Here is a 22,541-nt window from a genome sequence, read left to right as displayed (position 1 = left end):
AAAAAAAAAAAAAAAAAAAAAAAAAAAAAATCAGGTGAGCAATCCCAGTACCTGGTTTTAACTTCATATCATTGAAAGAGACACTAACGAGGATAGGAAAGACAGTCTTAAATCACTGATGCCAGCTGCATACTCCCAGCAGCAGCTGTGTAGCCCAGAGAGAGTCTATGCACTTGGGGAAGGGAAAGCCCAGCAACTGACGGATTTTGTATTGAACTGAGTGCTGACCTGTCACAGTAGAAAGCAAAACCGAGGTGAACTCAGCCCAGTCTCCACCCACAGACAGAGCAATAGGACCACACCTAGCCAGAGGGGAATTGCCCATCCCAGCATGCTGGCAAGAATGTTGGAACTTGAGTTTCTCAGCAAGCCTTACCACTATGGGCTAAAGTCCTGTGGGGTCCTAAGTGAACTTGAAAGGCAGTTTAGGACACAATGACTGCAATTCTTCTCTTTTTGTTAAGGATTGCAATTCTTAGGCAAATCGTAATGCTGTGCTGGGCTCAGAGACAGCACACTGGGGTGGTACATGATCTAGTGAGACAGCAGACAGAGCAGCTGGGGGAGTGCTTGCACCACCCCTCACCCAATACCCCACAACTCACAACAGTGAAAGTGATTCCATCCTTCCACTTGAGGAGAGGTGAGAGAAAAGTAGAGAGAACTTTGTGTTGCACCTTGGATACCAGCTCAGCCACAGTAGGATAGGGCACCAAGCAGAATTGCGAGGCCCCCATCCAAGCCCCTAGCTCCTGGACAAGGAGCTAGACACACCCTGGGCCAGAAGGGAACCCACGGCCTTGAAAGGAAGAACCCAGTCCTGGCAGGATTAGTCCTGCTAACTAAAAAGCCATTGGCCTCTGAATAACCAACAGCCATACTACACAGGTAGTACACTGTGGGTGTTGGGCGAGACTCTGATATGCTGGCTTTAGCTTCCAACTTGCCCACAGTGGGGTTGAGCAGCAAGCAGGCTCTTGGGGGTCCCTGAGTCAAGGCCTAGGCTCTTGGACACCATTTCTGGACCTGCCCTTGGCCAGAAGGGAACCTACTGCCCTGAAGGGTGAGTCCCAGGCCTGGTAGCATTCACCACAAGCAGAATTGAAGGGACCTTGGGCCTTAAATGAACCTTAGTAGTGGCCTGGCAGAACTCTGCATGGGCCAGTGGTGGTGTTAGCCGTGGGGAGAGGCTTCTCTGCCTGTGGAAAGGGAAGGGAAGATCAACAAGGACCTTGTCTTATGGTTTGAGTGTCAGCTTAGCCACAGTAGAATAGAACACTAGGTAAATTTCTAAGGTTTTTTACTCCAATCCCTGGCTCCAAGACAGGCTCTCTGGAACCACCTTGGGCCTGAGGGAACTTGCTGCCCTGAAGGGAAGGATACAAACCTGACTGGCTTTGCCACCTAGTGATTGTAGAGCCCTAGGGCCTTAAGTGAATATAGGCAGTAGCGAGGTAGTGGTTACAGCAGGCATTGGGTAAGTCCCAGTGCTGTGCTGGCTTCAGGTCTGAACCAGGTCAGTCCCAGTGGTGGTGGCCACAGGAGTGTTTGTGTCACCCAACCCTTAGTTCCAGGGGGCTCCACACATAAAGACTCCATTTGTTTGGAAGAAAGAAAGGGAAAAGAACAAGTCTCTATCTGGTAATCCAGAGAATTCTTTCAGATCTTATCCAAGACCATCAAGGTGGTATGTCTACAAGTCTGCAAGAACCACAGCATTACTGGGCTTGGAGCCCAAGTCTCTTCAAATACCTGGAAAGTGTCCCCAAGAAAGACAGGCACAAACAAGCCCAGATGGCAAAGACTGTAATAAATACATAGCTATTCAATGCCCACACACTGACAAACATCTACAAGTATCAAGACCATCCAGGAAAACATGGCCTTATCAAATAAACTAAATAAGCCACCAAGGATGAATTCTGGAGAAACAGTTATGTGAGTTTTCATACAGAGTATTAAAAATCACTGTTTTAAAGAAACTCAAAGAAATTCAATATAACACACAGAAGGAATCAGAATTCTATCAGATAAAGTTGACAAAAAGATTAAAATAATTTAAAAGAATCAAGCAGATATTCTAGAGTTGAAAATGCAATTGATATGCTGAAGAATGCATCAGAGTCTCTTTATAACAGAATTAATCAAGCAGAAGAATTTGTGAGCTTGAAGACAGGCTATTTTTAAATACATGGTCAGAGGAGACAAAAGAAAAAAAATAGAAAAGAATGTTGCGTGCCTACAAGATCTAGAAAATAGCCTCACAAGGGCAAATCTAAGAGTTATTTGCTGTAAAGGGGATGCGGGGGGACAGGAAGAACGTTTATTCAGAGGAATAATATCATAGAATTTCCCAATCCTAGAGAAACACATCAACATTCCAGTACAAAGTTACAGAACACCAAGCAGATTTAACCCTGAGAAGGCTACCACAAGGCATTTAATAATCAAACTCCCAAATATCAAAAATAAAGAAAGGATCCTGGCCAGGTACAGTAAATCATATGGGTAATCTCAGCATTTTGGGAGACCGAGGCAGGAGAATCATTTGAGCCCAGGAGTTCAAGACTGCAGTGAGCCATGAGCCATGATTGTGCCACTACACTCCAGCCTAAGTGACAAAGCAAGACCCTGTCTTAAAAAAAAAAAAAAAAAGTGTGTGTGTGTGTGTGTGTGTGTGTGTGTGTGTTTCCTAAAAGCAAGAAGAGAAAAGAAACAAGTAACATACGATGTAGCTCCAACAGAAGACTTTTCAGTGAAAATCTTACAGGCTAAGAGAGAATCACATGACAAATTTAAAGTGCTGGATGAAAAAACTTACACTAGGCCGGGCGCGGTGGCTCACGCCTGTAATCCCAGCACTTTGGAAGGCCGAGGCGGGTGGATCACGAGGTCAAGAGATCGAGACCATCCTGGTCAACATGGTGAAACCCCGTCTCTACTAAAACTACAAAAAATTAGCTGGGCATGGTGGCGCGTGCCTGTAATCCCAGCTACTCAGGAGGCTGAGGCAGGAGAATTGCCTGAACCCAGGAGGCGGAGGTTGTGGTGAGCGAAGATCGCGCCATTGTACTCCAGCCTGGGTAACAAGAGTGAAACTCTGTCTCAAAAAAAAAAAAAAACTTACCCTAGAATAGTATATCTGGTGAAAATATCTTTCAACCATGAGGGAGAAATAAAGACTTTCCTAGAAAAACCTGCTGGCTGGGCGAGGTGGCCAACACCTGTAATCCCAGCACTTTGAGAGGCCAAAGTGGGAGAATAACTTGAGGTCAGGAGTTTGAGACCAGCTTGGTCAACATGGTGAAACCCTGCCTCCACCAAAAATACAAAAATTAGCTGGGTGTGGTGTTGGGCACCATAATCGCAGCTACTCGGGAGGCTGAGGCAGGAGAATCACTTGAAACCGGGAGGCAAAGGTTGCAGTGAGCAGAGATTTGTGCCACTGCACTCCAGCCTGGGCAACAGAGAAAGACTCCATCTGAAAGAAAGAAAGAAAGAAAGAAAGAAAGAAAGAAAGAAAGAAAGAAAGAGAGAGAGAGAGAGAGAGAGAGAGAGAGAGAAAGAAAGAAAGAAAGAAAGAAAGAAAGAAAGACCAAAGCTGTGAAATTTCATCAACACCAGGCCTGTCCTACAAGAAATCCTAAAGGAAGTTCTTCAATCTGGGGGGAAAAAAAAGGATGTTAATGAGCAATAAGAAATTATCTGGAAATTTCTTATACAAAACTCACTGGTAATAGTAAATACACAGAGTATTATCACACTGCAATTGTGGTGTGTAAACTATTCTTAAGTAGAAAGAATAAATGATGAATCCATCTGAAATAAAAGCTACAACAACATTTCAAGACATCAACAAAGATATAATAAAAAGTCAGAAAGTGGAGGAACAATGTTGAAATGTAGAGTTTTTATTAGTTTGTTTTTTTTTTTTTTTTTTTTTTTTTTACTGTCATGTTGTCATCAGTTGAGATTCTTGTTTTTTTGCTTGTTGTCTGTGCAATGAGTGTTAAATTGTCATCGTTAAAATAATAGGTTATAAGATAGAATCTGCAAGTCTCAGGGTAACCTCAAATCAAAAACCATATAACAAATAAACAAAAAATAAAACACAAAATTAAATAATACCACCAGAGAAAATCATCTTCACTAAAAGGAAAACAGAAAGGAAGGAAAGAAGGAAGAGAAGACCACAAAACAACCAGAAACCAAATGACAAAATAGTAATAGTAAGTCATTGCTAATTAATATAACCTGAATGTAAATGGACTAAACATTCCAATAAGAAGACACAAAGTGGCTGAATGTATATAAAATAAAATAAGACCCAATGATCTGTTGACTATAAGCAACTCACTTCACCCATAACACACCAACTGAAAATGAAGCGATGGAAAAAGATATTCAATGCCAATGGAAACCAAAAAGAAAGCAGGAGTAGCTATATTTTTATCAGACAAAATATATTTTAAGGCAAAAATTGTTGTAAGAACAAAGAAGGTCACTGTATAATGATAAAGGGGTAAATTCAGCAAAAGGATATGACAATTTTAAACATATATGCACTCAACAGTGGGGTACCCAGATATGTAAAGCAAATATTATTAGAGCTAAAGACAGAGATAGACCTCAATACAATAATAGGTGGAGATTTCAACCCCCCACTTTTGGCATTGGATAGACCTTTCAGACAGAAATCATCAAAGAAACATCAGACTTAATCTGCACTACAGAATACATGGATCTAATAGATATTTACAGAACATTTCATCCAACAGCTACGGAATACAAATACATATTCCTCTCCTCAGCATATGAATCATTCTCAAGAATAAACTATATGTTAGGTCACAAAACAAGTCTAAACACATTCCATAAAAGAAATAATACCACACACATCTTCTCTTGACAACATGGAGTAAAACTGGAAATCAATAACAAGAAGAATTTTGAAAACTATACAAACACATGGAAATTAAACAATATGCTCCTGAATGACTAGTGGGTCAATGAAGAAATTAAGAAGGAAATTGAAAATTTTCTTCACACAAATGATGATGGAAATACAACATATAAAAACCTATGAGATACAGCAAAAGCAGTAGTAATAGGGAAATTCATAGCTATACATCCCTACATCAAAAAAGCAGAACAACTTCAAATAATTAACCTAACGGTGCATCATTATTATTATTATTATTTTTTAGATGTGGTTTTGCTCTTGTTGTCCAGGCTGGAGTGCAATGGCGCTGTCTCGGCTCATTACACCCTCCACCTCCCAGGTTCAAGCACTTCTCCTGCCTCAGCCTCCCAAGTAGCTGAGAATACAGGCATGCACCACAAGGACCAGCTAATTTTTTAATTTTTAGTAGAGACAGGGTTTCACCATGTTGGTCCGGCTGGTCTCAAACTCCTGACCTCAGGTGATCCGCACACCTTGGCCTCCCAAAATACTGGGATTACAGGCGTGAGCCACTGCACCCAACAAGTGCATGTTAAAGAACTACAAAAGCAAGAACAAACCAAACTGAAAATTCGTAGAAGAAAGGAAATAAAGATAAAAACACAAACAAATGACACTGAAATGAAAACAAAATACAAAAGATCAACAAAATGAAAAGCTGGCTTTTTAAAAAGATAAAAGAAATTAATAAATCTTTAGCCAGACTAAGAAAAAAAGAAGACCCAAATAAATAAAATCAATAATGAAAAAGGAGACATTACAACTGAAAGCATAGAAATTCAAAGGATCAATAGTGAGGCTACCATGAGCAACTATAGATCAATAAATTGGAAAATCCAGAGGAAATTATAAATTCCTAGATACATACAACCTACTAAGATTGAACCATGAAGAAATCAAAAACCTGAACAGACCAATGGAAGTAGCAACATGGAAGCCATAATAAACAGTCTCCCAGTTTAAAAAAAAAAAAAAGTCTGAGAGCCAATGGCTTCACAGCTGAATTTTACCAAACATTTGAGGAAGAACTAATACCAACACTACTCAAACTATTCCAAAAAATACAGAAGGAGAAAATGCTGCCAAATGCATTCCGCGAGGCCAGTACTACCCTGACACCAAAGCTAAAGACACTTCAAAAAAAACAAAACTATAGGCCAATATGTCTGAAGAATATTGATGCAAAAAATCCTAAACAAAGTACTAGCAAACCAAATTCAGCAATACATTTAAAACATCATTCGTCATGATTGACTAGGATTTTTCGCAGGGATGAAAGTTTCAACATATGCAAATCAATCAATGTTATACATCACACAAACAGAATGAAAGATAAAAACCATAGATCATTTCAGTTCATGCTACAAAAGTATAATAAAAGTCAACATTCCTTCATAATTAAAAATTCCTCAAACACTGGGTATTGAAAGAACATACCTCAACACAATGAAAGTCATATATGATAGGGCAATAGTTAGTCTCATACTAAATGGGGAAAAGCCTTTTCACTAAGATCTGAAACAAGATGAAGATGCCCACATTCATGATTGTTATCCAATATAGTACTGGAAGTTCTAGCTAGAGCAATCAGACAAGACAAAGAAATAAAGGGCATCCACACTGAAAAGAAGAAGTCAAATTATCCTTGTTTGCAGATTATATGACCTTATCTTTGGAAAAACCTAAAGACCCCACACAAGAATCATTACTACCAGTAAACAAATTCAGTAAAGTTGCAGAATACAAAATCAACATACAAAAATCAGTAGCATTTCTATATGCCAACAATGAATAATCTGAAAAAGAAATCAAAAAAGTAATCCCATTTCTAATAGCCACAAATAAAATTAAAACCTAGGAATTAACTGAACCAAAGAAGTGAACCATCTCTACAATGAAAACTATAAAACACTGATGAAAGAAATTGAAAATGACACAAAAGAGTGGAAAGATATTCCATGTCTATGGATTGGAAGACTCAATGTTGTTAAAAATGTCCATACTACCCAAAGAAATCTACAGATTCAATGCAATGCCTATGAAAATGCCAATGGCATTTTTCACAGAAATTTTTTTAATCCTAAAATTTATATGGATTAACATCACAAAAGACCTAGAAAGCCACAAAAGACCCAGAAAGCCAAAGCTAACCTGAGCAAAAAGAACAAAACTGGAAGAATCAGATTACCTGATTTCAAATTCTACTGCATAGCTATGGTAATAAAAACAGCATGTATTGGCATAAAAACAGACACATAGACCAATAGAACAGAATAGAGAACCCAGAAACAAATCCATACATCTACAGCGAACTTACTTTCAACAAAGCTGCTAGGAACACACATGGGGGCCGGGAGCGGTTACTCACACCTGTAATCCCAGCATTTTGGGAGGCCGAAGCGAGCAAATCACTTGAGGTCAGGAATTCAAGACCAGCCTGGCCACCACAGTGAAACCCCATCTCTACTAAAAATACATAAATTAGTCAGGCATGATGGCACACACCTATAATCCCAGCTACTCAGACTGCTGAGGCATGATAATCGCTTGAAACCAGGAGCCAGAGGTTGCAGTAAGCCAAGATCACGCCCATTGTACCATTGCACTGCAGGCTGAGTGAAAGAGCAAAACTGCATCTCGAGAAAAAGAAAAAACACAATAGATGAAATAGAACAGCAGAAAAATATGGCAAACATATTATATCTCTTTTTTCAATAAGAACTTTTTTAAATTTGTTCAAGGAATCTGCCCACCTTGGCCACCCCAAAGTGCTAGGATTGCAGGTGTGAGACACCACGCCTGGCCAACACATTATGTATCTCTACTCATTGCTGATAAGATCTCATTCTTTTTTATGGCCGAATAGTACTCCATTGTGTATATGTACCAAATTTTTTCTATCCTTTCCTCTGTTGACAGACATTTAGATTCCTTCCAAATCTTGACTATTGTGAATAATACTCCAATAAATATGACAGAGCAGTTATCTCTTCAATATCCTGATTTTCAATAAATGGGGGTGGGAAAACTGGATATCCATATGCATAAGATTGAAAATAGACCTCTATCTCTCACCATATACAAAAATCAAACAAAAATGAATTAAAGATTTAAATTTAAGACCTCCAAATATGCTTGCGTGCAGTGGCTCATGCTTGTAATCTCAGCAGAGGATTTGGGAGGCCAAGGCAGGTGGATCCCCTGAGGTCAAGAGTTTGGGATCAGCTGGCCAACATGGTGAAACCCGTCTCTCCTACAAATACAAAAACAAATTAGCCAAGCACGATGGCAGGCATCTGTAATCCCAGCTAGTAGAGAGACTCAGCCAGGAGAATCGCTTGAATCAGTGAGGTAGAGGTTGCAGTGAGTTGAGATTGTGCAATTGCACTCGAGACTGAGCAACAAGGGCAAAACTCTGACTCAAAAAAAAAAAAGTGGACAAATGAGATCACATCAAGTTAAAAAGCTTCTGCATGGCAAAGGAAACATCAACAAACTGAAGAGACAACACACAGGATGAAAGCAAATATCTGCAAACTACTATCTGACAAGAGATTAATAACTAGAATACATAAGAAGCTCAAACAACTCTATAGGAAAAAATCTAATAATACAATTTTTAAATGGGCAAAAGAACTGAATAAATATTTCTCAAAAGAAGACATACAAATGGCAAACAGGTATATGAAAAGGTGCTCAACATCACTGATCATGAGACCAATGCAAATCAAAACTACAATGAGATACCATCTTACCCTAGTTAAAATGGCTTTTATTCCAAAAGGCAGGAAATAACAAATGCTGGCAAGGATGTGGAGAAGAGGGAACCCTCATACACTGCTGGTGAGAATGTAAACTAGTAAAAACCACTATGGAGAACAGTTCGGAGGTTCTGCAAAAATCTAAAAAGAGAGTTATCATATGATCCAGCAATCTCACTGCCAGGTATATAATCAAAAGAAAGAAAAGCAGGATATTGAAGAGGTATCTGCACTCCCATGTTTACTGGAGTGTTATTCACAATAGGCAAGATTTGGAAGCAACCTAAGTGTTCAATAACAGATGAATGGATAAAGAAAATGTGGCCAGGTGCAGTGGCTCACGCCTGTGATCCCAGCACTTTGGGAGGCCGAGTTGGGCAGATCACGAGGTCAAGAGATCAAGACCATCCTGGCCAACATGGTGAAACCCCCTCTCTACTAAAAATACAAAAATTAGCTGGGTGTGGTGGTGCGTGCCTGTAGTCCCAGGTAGTCGGGAGTCTGAGGCAGGAGAATTGCTTGAACCCAGGAGGCGGAGGTTGCAGTGAGCCGATATCTCGCCGCTGCACTCCAGCCTGGCACCAGGCAACTGAGCAAGACTCTGTCTCAAAAAAACAAAAAAACAAAAAACAAAAAAAAAATGTGGTACATATACACAATGGAGTACTATTCAGCCATAAAAGAAGAATGAGATTCTGTCATTAGCAACAACATGGATGGAACTAGAGGTCATTACATTAAGTGAAATAAGTCAGGCACAGAAAAACAAACTTCTCATATTCTCACTTATTTATGGCAGCTAAAAATTAAAACAATTGAATGTAAGGAGATAGAGAGTAGAAGGATGGTTACCAAAAGCTGGGAAGGGTAGTCAGGGTGGGGGCAAATGGAAATGGTTAATAGGTACAAAAAAAAAATGAATAAATAAAACCTAGCATTTAATAGCACAACCGGGTGACCATAGTCAATCCTAATTTAATTGTACATCTTTAAATAACTGTAAGAGTATAATTGCATTGCTTGTAACACAAAGCATAAATGTTTGAGACGATGGATACTCGATTTACTATGATGTTACCACTACATCTTGCACGCCTGTATCAAAGTATCTCATATAACCCATAAATATATGTACCTATTATGTACCCACAAAAATTAAAGTTCACTTATCAGAGCACAATTTTCCTTTCTAATTCCTAACAGAAATAAAAGAACTTTTTAGTTCTACGTGTTTTTAGAAACACGTAGGCTGGGTGAGGAAAGAGCGATGAGTTTGAGTTAAAACTCTTTTTCATATATTCCTGGAAAATCTTAGAAGAGACATTTAGACATAAGCTACTTATAAAAGTAAGCAAGTAGTTTTTGAAATTGTGTTTTGGCTTTTGTTTTCTTAACCAAGAGTAAAAGCAATGACCGCCATTGGGTCCCAAGAGTACATCCAAGGACTGTTCCCCAGCAGACACAGAGACACCCCCCCGCGTCTTGCTCTGCATTGCTCCAATCATCTCTAGGCCACGCCTGCCGCAATGCATTGTTGGGAGGCGGGGCCTACATAGATAAATCCTGGTGAGCCCAAGTCACCTGACGTTCCAGGTTCCTAGTCGTCTGACGTGCATCCGGGTCTGCGCCGGGAAGGCCCAAGATTCCTTCGCGCGAGGCCCAGCCTCCCGACAGGCGACGATCCCCCAGCAGCCCCGACTGCGGTCTCCAGGAGGCGCCCCTGGAGCTCCGAGAACTCGCCCCGCGTCTCGCGGTCCTGTGCCCCGTCAGCCCCAACCCGCCTCGCCTACCACCGACACCTGTTACCTCAAAGAGGACTTCGCTGCCCGCGCTCCCCACGTCCCCTGCCAGGCCCAGGAACGCCGTCCGTGGCGCCGTCGAGATGATGGGCAGTCGACCCCGCAGCCCCAGCGCCTGCCCTGCGCCCTGTTGGGGACCGCAGTTAGGAGGACCCGGCCCTGCCAAGCGCCGCCGATTGGATGAGCCTGCGGGCCTCGAACCCCTCGCGGCGCCCAGCCTAGTAGACCCGGCGGGGGCCCCGGCCGCGGACGCGCTCACCTTCGTGATGGTCCTGGCCGCGGGCAGTTCCCTGAAGGTGTCCCTGAACGACGACAACCTGGTGCTGGTGCCCGCGCCCACGTCGATCATGCGAGTGTCTCTCGGTGGACACACCCTCTTCCTGATCCCCGAGGTCCTCCTAAGCTCCGTCGACGAACGCTCAGGAGCGCAGGGCGACTTGTCTGCCTTCCTAGTAGCGGATGTTTTCCTGGGCGCTCTCAGGGAGGACGTCGTCGTCGAGCAGGAATTCTGCGCGTCTGTCCCAGAGGTCGCCGCCCAGGAGGAGGTCTACGAGGAGGACGCGGACCCCGAGTTCCTGGAGCTCTGGATGGACTCCCCAGCCGGCTCGGCCGCTGGGCCCTACCCCTCCGCTAGAAGTATGTGCGGCCTCTACCCGGAGGGCCTCATCCCAGAGCCCTGTGCTCTGGCCCCCAACCCCAGTTCAGAGAGACGCCCTCCACGCCCCATCTGCGACCAGGAATTCCGCTTTCTGGAGCCTGTTCCCACCTCACCTCTCCAACCTCTACCGCCCTCTCCGAGTCCAGGTCCCCACGCGCGCCCGGAGCTCCCAGAGCGCCCTCCGTGCAAGGTCCGGAGACGACTGTTTCAGGAATGAACTGCCTCCCACAATCCCTTGCCACTGGCTGCGGGTTCTGGTGGGTCCACCAAGACTCACTGTGAGGACTTGCCACCGCTTGGAAATGCAGTATCTTCATTCGTTGGCAATGAGCAGTTGCATTACTGTTGTTTGAGTGGGTTGGTTGGTTGGCTGGCTAGTTGGTTGGTTTTTTAGCAGAATCACTTGGCAAGTGGCAGGCAAGGACATCAAAAAAGAAAAGTAGATTCTGGCAAGCACCTTTATCAAGGAGAGTAGACCACACATAGCCAGTCATGGATTTTCAGATCCCTTGCCTTTGCTGTAGGAGATGTTACTTCTGCCTTTGTCACCTTCAGCCAATTCTGTCCTCCGTTTCACCCTACTCTGGCTTAAAGCTCCCTTCACTTTTCTTTCAAATTCCCCTCTTATTTTAATCACCTCCCCAGACACCTGTCAGTTCTCTCCAATCCAGATCATCGTCTTCCCTTGTTTTTGCAATTGCGAATTTACCTATATGGTTTCTCCCAACATCCTCTGAGGTGCTGCTGACCACTGATTTTATTTTCCACTTGCTTTCCTTAACACCTTTTCCTGGACCTGGACAATCAAGATAAATGCGTATTAGATTAGATAGTAAACAAACAACATTCCAATGTAATGCACTAGACCTTCTGGAAATGTTTCTACAAATAAGAATTTTAAAATTAGCGAAAGCAGTATTTAATGAGGGAAGGTAGGGAGGAAGTTGTGACACTTTCATTCCAGCAACAGCTTGTACAGTGACATATTCTACGTCCTTTAACCGATGGGTATTGCTGAATTTCAGGGCAGTCTGGGCTTCACCTTGATTTCCTCTCAGGGGGACTCATTCAACTTCACAGCATGGACATTTAGTCTAATTTATTTTTGACAGTTTTTTCATGTTCTTGGGCCCATCACCCTGAATTGGCAGTCGTTTTTTCTTAGTACTATTTCCTTAATGTCTTTTTTACTATAAAGAAGAGAAAATATTACAGATAATGTTGTCATATCCTTTGATCCCCACTCTTCTCCATTCCCAGGAGATTCACGCCATGACACGGAGTTGGTGGATATCATTCTAGTTAATATATGAATGCTACATATACATGTGTATAGGTATAAATAAGCAATGTTTATGTTGTTTTCTGGACAATTAAATTTACATAACTACCTCATATTCCCCAGTTTACTTTTTTCTCAAGTTTATTTTTGAGATAACTTATAAATATGTGTAATTCATTTCTTCTAAAAATTCCAGTGTACATTATATGTCATATTTTATTTGTTATTTATTTATTTGTTGATTTATTGGAGAAAGGGTCTCCTTCTGTCACCCAGGATGGAGGGCAGTGGCACCATCAAGTGACCTTGAACTCCTGGGCTCAAGAGATCCTTTGCCTCAGCCTCCCAGTAACTGGACTACAGGTGCACACTGCCACAGCCAGCTAAATTTTTTAATTTTTTTTTTTAAGAGATGGAGTTCACTATGTTGCCCAGACTGGTTTCAAGCTAATGGCCTCAAGCAGTCCTCTTGACTCAGCCTCCAAAGGTGCTAGAATTACAGGAGTGCACTGCTGTACCTGGCCTCAGATTTATTTTTATTTCTTTTTTGGTTTGGGTTTTTTTTTTTTTTTTTTGATACTAGGTTTCTATCAGTTGGAGTATAATAGTGCAATCATAGCTCACTACAGATTTGAACTCCTGTGCTTAAGCAATTCCTCTCACCTCAGCCTCCCAAATGGCAGGGACTACAGGCACGAACCACTACACCCAGATAATTTTTTGTGGAGAGAGGGTCTTGCTCGGTTGCCCAGGCTTATCTTGAACTTCTGGACTCAAGCAATCCTGCCTCCCAAAATGCTGGGATGACAGGCATGAGTCACTCCACCCATCCTCAGATTTCTTAAATATGATACCAAAAGCTCAATCCTTAAAGAAATATTCTGATGACTTGGGCTTCATCCAAACGAAGAATTTTGTTCTCCAAAGACACTGTTAATGAAAATGAAAAGACAAGCCACAAATGGAAAAAAAAAATCACAATGCAAATATTTAATAAAGGACTTGTGTGTCTAGAATAATCAAGAACGTTCAAAATTGAGCAAGAAGGTAATAGGCCGGGTGTGGTGGCTCACGCTTGTAATCCCAGCACTTTGGGAGGCCAAAATGGGTGTATCACTTACTTGAGGCCAGGAGTTTGAGACCAGCCTGGCCAACATGGTGAAAACCCATGTCAACTAAAAATATTTTTTAAAAATTAGCCAAACATGGTGGCAGGCACCTGTAATCACAGTTACTTGGGAGGCTGAGGCAGGAGAATCGCTTGAACCTGGGAGGTAGAGGTTGCAGTGAGCCACGATCGCAAATCCAGCCTGGGCAACAAGAGCAAAACTCCATCCTAAAGAAAAGGCAATAAAATCAAGACATTTAAAAATAAAACTTTCACAATGACTAGCATCAAATCAAAGATTATTAAGTATATGAATGAGCAGGAAAATGTGACCCATAAACAGGAGTAAAAATAGTTGATAAAGCTCCTTATTTTTTTTATATTAGTCCTTTATCAGATGTATTGTTTGTAAATATTTTCATCTAATCTGTGGGTTGTCTCCTCATTCTCTTGTTTCCTTTGCTGTACGGAAGCTTTTTAGTTTGATTCTATCCTATTTGCTTATTTTTGCTTTTCTTACCTGTGTTTTGGGGTCATATCCAAAAAACCTTTACCTAGACGATGTCGTGAAGCTTTCTCCCTCTGTTTTCTCCTAACCTTTTTACAGTTTGAGGTCTTACATTTAAATCTTTAAACCATTTTGACTTGTTTATTTCTTTTCTTTAAAAATCGAATCATATTTTCTTTGCCAAATTTACTTACCAATAGTTTGTTTGTTTGCTTGTTTTTTGAGATGGAGTCTCACTCTGTCACCCCGGCTGGAGTGCAGTGAAATGGTCTCAGCTCACTGCAACCTCTGCCTCCTGGGATCAAGCAGTCCTGCCACCTCAGCCTCCCAAGTAGCTGGGATTACAGATGCAAGCCACCATGTCCAGCTAATTTTTGTATTTTTTGTAGAGAAGTGGTTTCACTCTGTTGCCCAGGCTGGTCTCGAGCTCCTGAGCCCAAGCAATCCACTCACCTCGGATTCCCAAAGTGCTGAGATTACAGGTATGAGATGTCATGCCCAGCCAAGTTGAATTTTTTTAGATGATATGAAACAAGAATCCAATTTCATTCCTCTGCATGTGGATAAACAGTTTTGTATCTGCACTCCCATGTTCACTGCAGCATTATTATGAGTAGCTAAGATATGGAGCCAACCTATGTATTTATCATTATATAAATAGGTAAAGAAAATGTGGCATATATACACAATGGAATACTATTCAGCCTTAAAATAGAAGGAAATTCTGTCATTTGTGACAACATTAAGAACCTGGAGGACATTATGATAAGTGAAATAAGCCAGGCCCAGAAGTACAAATGCCCTAAGATTCCACTTATGTGCAGAATCTAAAACAGTTGAACTTGTAGAAGTAGAGTAAAACAATGATTACCAGAGGCTGGAGGAGGAAGGTGGATGGGGAAAAGGGAGATGTTGATCAAAGGGTACAGAGTTTCAGTTAGACAGGAGGAATAATCTTTAGTGATCAGTTGCACAGAATGGTGACTATAATAAAAATGTAATGTATTTTTCAAAATTGCTGAAAGAGTAGGTTTTTAATGTTTCATCACAAAAAAATAAGTATGTGAGGTGATGAATTTGTTAATTAGCTTGATTTAATCCTACAATGTAAACATATATTAAAACATCCATTGTACCCCATAAATACATATAATTATTATGTCAATTAAAAATAAAACAAAAAATAGTTGGTAGAAAGCGATGTAGATTAACAGAAATGATAAAACTAGCAAGCAAGAACACTAACAGCTATTATAAAGATGCTCAGTATGCCCCAGGATTTTAAACAAAACCTAAGTATAATAAGGACAGGATTTAAAATATTAAAAAAGAACCTAATAGAACTTCTAGAGATAAAAAATATAATATATGAGATGAAAACTTTATTGGATGGTAGTAAATACTGCAGATGAAAAAAACTAAGAGAATGTAAGACTCACAATCAAATCTGTCAAAACTAAAGTACCCAGAAGCTGAAAAAAGAAGTAGCTTTTGCAATAATATCAAGCAATCTAATATACATGTAATTGGAATCTCAGGAGGAAAAGAATGGGAGGGAGGGGTGATTTTGAAGTTCAGTGAAATCTATAAACCTCCAAATATAAGAAGTTCAGTAAGCCTCAAGAGGGTAATCATGCATACACACACATACACACACACACACACCCAAAGCATATAGTCAATTTACTGAAAACTGGTGATAAAGATGAAATCTTTAAAAGTATCCAGAGGAAAAAAAGACACATTAAATAGATAAAGATAAGAAACATAACAGTTTTCTTATCAGTAACAATACAAACAATGTAATGACAGTTTTAAAGTGCTGAAAGAAATAAAAACTGTCAAACCATAATTCTAAATCCAGTAAAAATATCCTACAAAAATGAAGGCAAAATAAACTTTTCCAAGAAAAGAAAAAGGAAGAGTATTTTTCATAAGTCAGTTTGCCCTATAAAGAATATTAATGCAAATTATTCACTTGAAAGGAAATGATACCATATGGAAACCTGGATCTACACAAAGGATTGAAGACCAAAAAAGGTAAATTATGGACAAGCGTAAAAAGATATTTTTCTCATTTTTAATTTCTTTAAAGGATAAATGATTGTATATAGCAAAAATAGCCAAAGTGTATTGTAAAGATTATAACATACATAGAAGTAGAGTATGACAACCATTACTGGAAGAACATGAGGTAAAATCCAAATGCACTTGTGTAAGTTAGTACAATATTATTTGAGGAAAGACTGTGGTAAGTTAAAGGTGCATATTGTAACATCTAAAGCAACCACCAAAAATTAAAACAGAGATATAGCTAGTAAGTCAAAAGAAGACAAAAATGAAATTCTAAAAATTACACAACTATTCAAATAAAGACAGAAAAAGAGGAGAAAAGGAACAAATAACTGATGGGAAAAAATAAAATAAATACCAGTATGATGGGTTTAAAATAAAATCAACAAATATATTAAGTGTAAATTTTCCACCAAGTCCAAGTAAGATGCAAAATCTGAAAAGTTACATACTATATAATTCCATTTTTATAAAATTTTTGAAATGACAAAATTGTAGCAAAAGGGATAGTGGTTTTCTACTTCTACTCGGGCGCAGCTGGGAGGAGAGGGTTGGATAACACAAATGGTACTTGTGATGGAACTGTCTTGTATCTTGACTGCAATGGTGATCAGATGATTATATACATTAGAAAACACAGAACTAAGTGTGTGTGGGTATACACACACACACACATGAGTGCATGAAAAACTAGTGAAATTTCAGTAAAACAGGTAAGTTATCAATGTCAACTCCGTAGTTAGTATATTGTACTATAGTTATGCAAAATTTCACTATTAAGGAAAATTGGGTGAAAAGCTTACATGAGCTGTCTATATTACTTCTTACAGCTGTATGTAAATCTATAGTTGTCTCAAAATTAAAAATTGAAAAAAGGAAACTAAATTACAAACATATTCAGCCTCATTAATCATCAGGAAAATGCTAGCAATGTTTTATATTGATCTGGGTGTTCATCAGATGTGTGGTTCACTTTGTGATCATTTGTCATGATCTATATTTATGATTCATACACTCATGACTCATAGTTTAATTTAAAAATTTTATTTTTATAAGTAGTTATAGTAACATCAAAGTAGAACTTTAGAATTTTAGAATTAAAGAGGAAGGTTTCATGTGACTTAATTCATTAAGAAGACATAATCCTAAATTGAGTATGCGACTAATAACAGAGCTTGAAGTAGATAAGTCACAAAAACTGATACAGTTGAAAGAAGTAGACAAATCCTTGGAGATTTCCATGGAAATCCATGGAGTTGAAGATTTCAACATTCCTCTCTCAGTTATGGATTAAACAAGTAGAAAAACAGTAAGAATTTAGAAGAGTAGAAAAACACTAGCAATCAACATGACCTGTTTGACATCTATAGATAACTGCACCCTGGGGCAAAAAAACACTATCATTACAAACACACCTATAACATTCACGAAGATAGACTATATTCCAGGATAACACAAGTCTCAATAACTTTAAAGAAATTAAAACCAATCAAAGTGTGTTCTCTAACAAAATTAAACTTGAAATTAATAACAGAAAGATATTCGGAAAATTGCCTAAAATACTTGTAAATTCAACAGCACACTTCTAAACAACCTATAAAGCAAAGAAGAAATGACAGAGAATTAGAATATTTTTAAGCTGAATGAAAATGAAAACACAACATAGCAAAACGTGAGATGAAGCTAAAGTCATACTTAGAGGGAAATGTGTAGGATTAAATCCTTAAAAGAAAATATAGAAGGTTCTAAAATTCATAACTGAAGCTTCTATCTTTAAAAAGTAAGAAAAAGATAATCAAACTAACCCCAAAATAAGCAGAAGGAAGAAAATAAAGATGACTAAAAATCAATAAACTATGAAATGGATAACCAATAAGGAAATAAATAAATAAATAAATAAATCTTATGTGATCAATTAAGTTGATAAACTGAAAGTGGTTAAGATAAAAGCAACTGCCAATATCAGGAATAAAAGAAAACTAATAAATATCCTATAGACATTATAAGAATAAAGGAATATTTATTAACAGTTGTTTGTTTGTTTTTGAGATAGAGTCTCATGCTGTTGCCTGGGCTGGAGTGCAATGGCGGGATCTTGGCTCACTGCAACCTCTGCCTCCCCAGGTTCAAGAGATTCTCCTGCTTCAGCCTTCCAAGTAGCTAGGATTATACAGGCGCCCACCACCACGCTTGGCTAATTTTTTGTATTTTTAGTAGAGATAGGGTTTCACTATGTTTGCCAGGTTGGTCTCAAATTCCTGACCTTGTGATCCACCCACCTTGGCCCTCCAAAGTGCTGGGATTACTGGCATGAGCCACTACACCCAACCTATTAACAGTTTTACGTCAGTAAAATTGACAACCTAGATGAAATGGACAAATTCTTAAAAGTCACAAAATTAGAAAGCTTACTCAGGAGAAATAGGTAACATAAACAGTCTTTTATCTATCAAAAAAATGATTTTATAGTTAAAAGTCTTCCCAAATTTAAACTTCAGACCCAGAGAACTACATTAGTGAATTGTAACAAACACTTAAAAAAAGTCAAAACCAAGTCTGCATACACTGTTCTGGAAAATACAAGAGAAGGGGAAACTCTCCAACTTTTTTATGAGGTTAGTATTACCCTGATACCAAATCTAAACAAAAATGTTACAAGAAAAGAATACTTCAAACCAACATCTATTATAAACATAGACATAAAAATCCTTATTAAAACTTAGCAAATTGAATGCAGCAATTTAGAGGAAAAAAGATAATTTTTCACAACCAATTGGCATTTATCTGAGGAATGCAGGTATGGTTTATCATTTAAAACTCAATAAATAGAATTTACTATATCAGTAGACAAAGAGACCATATGATTTCCACAATACATTCAGAAAAAAAGTTGACAAAATTCAATATCCATTTGTAATTTTTAAAACTCTAAGAAAACTAGGAATACAGGGGAATTTCCTCAGTCTGATAAAGGTCATCTATGAAAAACCTACAGATAGAATCATAATTAATGATAGAAAGACTAGGTATTTTCCCCCTGAGATTGGGAACAAGGCAAAGGATGTTCTAAACAATTTTATTTAGCATACTAGAGGTCCTAGCAAGGGTAATAAGGCAAGAAAAAGAAATACATGCAAAAGCAATAGATTGGAAGGGAGGAATAAAACTGTCTTTCTTCACAGGTGACATGATCAAATATGTAGGAAATCCTAATGAATCCATAGAAAAACTTCTAGATATAGTAAGTAACTTCAGCAACATTTCAGGTTAGAAAGTCAGTATTCAAAAATCAACTGTATTTTTATACACTAGCAATGAATTAACATTCAAATTGTATCAAAAATATTAGCTACTTAGAAATTAATTTAACATGACATAAACAAACCTGTTCATTGAAAACTACAAAACACTGCTGAGACAAATTTTTAAAGACCTCAATAAGTTGAGAAATTTATTATGTTCATGGATTGAAAAAAAAAAATCCTTAAGATGTCAATTCTCTATCATGTCAGACCGATCTACACACTTAACACAAGTCAAAATTCCAGTAAGTTTTCATATACATTACCCAGATGATTCTAAAATTTATATAAATTGCAGAGTACCTAGTATAGCTAAAAAAAAAAAAAAAAAAAAAAATTGGCCGGGCGCAGTGGCTCAAGCCTGTAATCCCAGCACTTTGGGAGGCGAAGGGGGGTGGATCACGAGGTCAAGAGATAGAGACCATCCTGGTCAACATGGTGAAACCCCGTCTCTACTAAAACTACAAAAAATTAGCTGGGCATGGTGGCGCATGCCTGTAATCCCAGCTACTCAGGAGGCTGAGGCAGGAGAATTGCCTGAACCCAGGAGGCAGAGGTTGTGGTGAGCCGAGATCGCGCCATTGCACTCCAGCCTGGGTAACATGAGTGAAACTCCGTCTCAAAAAAAAAAAAAAAAATTGAAAAAAATTGAAAAAGAACATAGCTGCAATACTTACAGTACCTAATTTCAAGATTTATTATAGAGCTGTATTAAGCAAACATTGGTGTAGAGACAGACATAGGAAATCTGTGGAACAGAACAAAAGAGTCAAGAAATATACCCAAATATATACACAATCAGAGGATTTTTTTAAGGATACTAAGGTAATTTTTAGGAGAGAAGGATACTCAGGTGATTTTTAGGAGAAAAGAGAGTCTTCTCAACAAATGCTGCTAGAACAAGTGGATATCCACATGGGAAAAAAAATTAACCATGATCCTCACTTTACACCATACAAAAAACATTTAATAAAAATAAATCATAGCCTTAAACATAAAATCTAAGACTATGAAACGTCTAGAATAAAATTTCTTGATAAACTCTTCATGACCTCGGAATAGGCAAAAATTTCTTAGATTAAGACACAAAAAGCAAGGACTATGAAAAACGAATAGAAGGAAACGATAAATTAGACAATCAAAGTTTAAGATTTCTGATCTTCAAAAGACACCATTAAAAAATTAAAAGGCAATTCAGACTAGGAGAAAATATTTGCAATACATATATCTAACAAATGACATGTATATAGGATATATATTTTTAAAACTTTACAACTTATTAATGTGACTAAAATTATAAAGACTGGAAATATCAAGTATTGGCCAGGAAGTGAGAGCAACGGACAAACAGAGAAAAGCATTTCTTGCAGCCATTCAGCAAGGGGAGAAAGGAAAAGGAATGTATCTACCAACTCCTTCCTGTCTCCCATTTGTCCAAGTTTACCCCATGGAGAATTAACTTCCCCACACTTTTCAACTGCATCATCTTTCCCATTAGGCAGCCTTTTGGAAAGATAAACTCCACACTCTTTAATGTAGTGTCTCATCTGAGTCTGGAAGTGACAGGAGGATCCAGACAGTCCACATATGAGGCTGGTTAGCCCCAGTTCAAGACACAGTGCAGGATGGAATGACTTTGGTCACCCATAGCCATAGTGATGGCAAGGTAGAGAAAGGGATTAAACATCCAGGGGCAGATGAGGCTAAGAGTAAGAGGAAATCCGTAAGATGAAATAATACAATTATGATATCTACCTGCACTTTCTCAGAAGTTATATTTCTGTGAATACATTATTTTAAGATACAATACATGTAGATTTGTGAAGTGATGCTAGTCAGAAAATTTTAAAGGTAAAATAACTGTGGTTGAGTGGTCTTTACTCCTTCAGGAAAGTAGCAGTGATACTACCCAGCATCTCCTTCCCTGTAACAATGAAATGGAGTTCATGAATCTTCTGCAAAGTATTCAACAACAGTTGTGTGCACTTTTATTTTCCTTTCTAATTGTGACAAATGTGACTTACTCTTTACAAATTGCCATTAGATCTAATTTTTCCCAGCCTTGGATATCCAAGTCTTTCTCTTAACTTTTGATTTCACTCATCCAGCAACACTGAAAGGGATAAAAAATTTGCTGCATATCACTTTCACCATGAGGTTCTTTAATGAGGAGACATTAAAGAACTGGATTGCCGCAGAGCTGAGAAATCTGCTGCTCTCCAACCATCAAACATCTGGCACATCACATTCAGAAAGCAGCTGGATCCTATGGGATATATTAAACTAAAAAGCTTCTGCACAGCAAAGGAAACAATCAACAAACTGAAGATACGACGCATAGAATGGGAGGAAAATTTGCAAACTGTTTATCCGATAAGGAACTGATACCCAGAATATAAAAGGAATTCAAACAACTCAACAGTAAAAATAAAACAATCTCATTAAAAGTGGGCAAAGGACATGAATAGACATTTCTAAAAAGAAAGCATATGCCACCACTCCTGGCTAATTTTTGTTTTTATTTTTATTTTTGTAGAGATGCTCAGGCTAGTCTTGAACTCCTGGCCCCAAGTGATCCTCCTGCATCAGCCTCCCAAAGTGCTGGGATTACAAGTGTGCGCCATCACACCCAGGAGGCTATAAACTTAATAGAGAGGCATGAAGTAGCAAAAAAATAAGGCTGGGGCAGTGCTTTCCAAAGTGTGGAATTGATGCCACTGGTGGCAATGGCAAGGATGATTTTAGGTTTTTAAAGAAACAAGTCTAATGCTTTTGTATTGTAATGTATATCAGAAAATGAATCATATCAAATCCCTTTTTGCACTACATAGTATTGCTTTGAATAAGGCTGAAAAAGGCAGCACGTCAAAAAAGTCAATAGAACAAAATGTATCAAGTAAACATTTTTAAAAAACAAATACAGTAAGTACAAATAATCCCTGGATATGAAAAATTGATGAAGGCAGTACACAGGCTGGGAAGACTAGAATTTGGGAGCATTGTGCTATAGAATAGAATCAGCTTTATATACGTGTGTGTGTGTCTATGTGTGTGTGTGTGTGTGTGTGTGTGTGTGTGTGTGTGTGT

The 22,541-nt window shown here is 38.8% G+C and overlaps 1 protein-coding gene across 1 annotated transcript; it reads left to right on the top strand.

The window, feature by feature from the left end:
• Positions 1-10,609: 10,609 nt before the first annotated feature.
• Positions 10,610-11,398, top strand: LOC108300791 (proline-rich protein 23B-like). The gene has a single exon (XM_017523701.2). The coding sequence runs from the start codon at positions 10,610-10,612 to the stop codon at positions 11,396-11,398; it is 789 nt and encodes a 262-aa protein (XP_017379190.2).
• Positions 11,399-22,541: the final 11,143 nt, after the last annotated feature.

The sequence above is a fragment of the Cebus imitator genome, unplaced genomic scaffold (genome assembly GCF_001604975.1).
Source record: "Cebus imitator isolate Cc_AM_T3 unplaced genomic scaffold, Cebus_imitator-1.0 Scaffold30, whole genome shotgun sequence".
In the NCBI taxonomy this organism is placed as follows: domain Eukaryota; kingdom Metazoa; phylum Chordata; class Mammalia; order Primates; family Cebidae; genus Cebus; species Cebus imitator.
This window is presented reverse-complemented; position numbering and strand designations above follow the sequence as displayed.